Here is a 1,722-nt window from a genome sequence, read left to right on the forward strand (position 1 = left end):
TTATTATTATTATTATTATTATTATTATTATTATTATTATTATTATTATTATTATTATTATTATTATTATTATTATTATTATTATTATTATTAAGTAAAATAGCATTAAGTACTACTTTTTAACATATGGATGCATCTAGTCATTTATGTGTTCTTTTATGTCTTGTTTTATTGTTAAACTATCAGTGATACTGTGTCCAGACCAGCTTGACGTTTTTCTTGTAATTTAAAATTTAATTGAGCTTAATTGATGAATCATGTCTCCAAAAATGGCTGCACTGGGCCCTGCACCTTGTCAATTGAGCGGTAAATAGAGCGGAATTAAATTAATAGCCTGCTGTAGCCACGGCGATTGTTTATTTATTTATGAACAGGTTGACAAAGCTGATGAGTCTAAAATGCAAATAAACAACTAAATAAATAAAGTTGTCTCGTTTAAACAAATGAGTGAAAAGGAGAAAATGGCTCTACATTAAGGTGCGTTATTCTCCTCCTGGTGCGTTCAGGTTCCGCCAAAGGTCTTCTGTCTGGAGGTGAGGGGCTCGCGCGGCGGCCGCACCTGTCCCAGCCTCTGCTGCAGGATTATAAGAAGGAGCAGGAGAGACCGTGCCACCAAATGTCCCCTCTGTCGGAGGACAGACACGCGGACGGCGCGGACAAGCAGAACTCGGCCAAGAAGAAGACGCGCACGGTGTTCTCCCGGAGCCAGGTGTACCAGCTGGAGTCCACCTTCGACATGAAGCGCTACCTGAGCAGCTCGGAACGGGCCTGCTTGGCGTCCAGCCTGCAGCTGACGGAGACTCAGGTCAAGACGTGGTTTCAGAACCGCAGGAACAAATGGAAACGGCAGCTCTCTGCCGAACTGGAGGCGGCCAACATGGCGCACGCCTCTGCACAGACACTGGTGGGGATGCCGCTGGTTTTCAGAGAGAACAACTTGCTGCGTGTGCCGGTTCCCCGCTCCATCGCCTTCCCGACGCCTCTTTATTACCCGGGGAGCAGCAACCTGCCGGCGTTACCTTTATACAACCTGTACAACAAAATCGAGTACTGATCACTGCAGTAAAACAACGCATTATAAAACAATACAGCGTTCTTATAACCTCTTGTGTATTACCCATTCATATTTTATTTACCCGCTTTCCTTTTTCCGGGTCAGGGGGAGAAGATTATATGTCCAGTTGTTTTTTTTTTTTGTTGTTTTTTTTGAGAAGTGGGGGACACCCTGGACAAGTGCAAGTCCAACGCAAGGCCACATGAGCAAACATGTGTTCACTCATAGGAGCAATTAAAGCAATTGACCTAACATGCATGTTTTTGGCAACCGGAGTCTCTTGTGTATTACTTGTCTCATTTTATTTCTTGGAGAAAAAAAAAACTTAAGAGAAAGCAAACAAGCTTCCCTATATGTATAAAATACACCATGTGTATAATGATTCTGAACATGTTTGTACATTTTTTTTCCTGTTTATTTTTGGATTTAATTTAAAGTTTTAAGTCACAACTGAGAATTCAAAAAGAGCTCCTTTTACAGGTTTTAGCTAAAGCTGGTTTGAAAAAAGGAAAGAAGAAAAAAAAAAAGTCATGAATAAGTCATATTATTTTATTAAAAAGATAAAAAAAAATCATTGTTTCTTTTGTAATTTAGACACTCAGTTATGACTATATTCAATAAATTTTTCTATTCCCGTGAACATTTAAATTGTTTGGTTTTATTTTATG

At 39.5% G+C, this 1,722-nt stretch overlaps 1 protein-coding gene across 1 annotated transcript in view; it reads left to right on the top strand.

Annotated features, from left to right (window-relative positions):
* The window catches only part of hmx2 (H6 family homeobox 2), a 1,952-nt gene extending 837 nt beyond the window's left edge, over positions 1-1,115 (top strand). The window contains exon 2 of the mRNA XM_037686290.1: positions 507-1,115. Coding sequence (XP_037542218.1) covers positions 507-1,054 — 548 coding nt within the window. The 3' untranslated portion in view covers positions 1,055-1,115. The remainder of the gene's footprint in view (positions 1-506) is intronic.
* The last annotated feature ends 607 nt before the right edge of the window (positions 1,116-1,722 follow it).

The sequence above is a fragment of the Nematolebias whitei genome, chromosome 1, assembly GCF_014905685.2.
Source record: "Nematolebias whitei isolate Nwh7 chromosome 1, NemWhi1, whole genome shotgun sequence".
Classification (NCBI taxonomy): domain Eukaryota; kingdom Metazoa; phylum Chordata; class Actinopteri; order Cyprinodontiformes; family Rivulidae; genus Nematolebias; species Nematolebias whitei.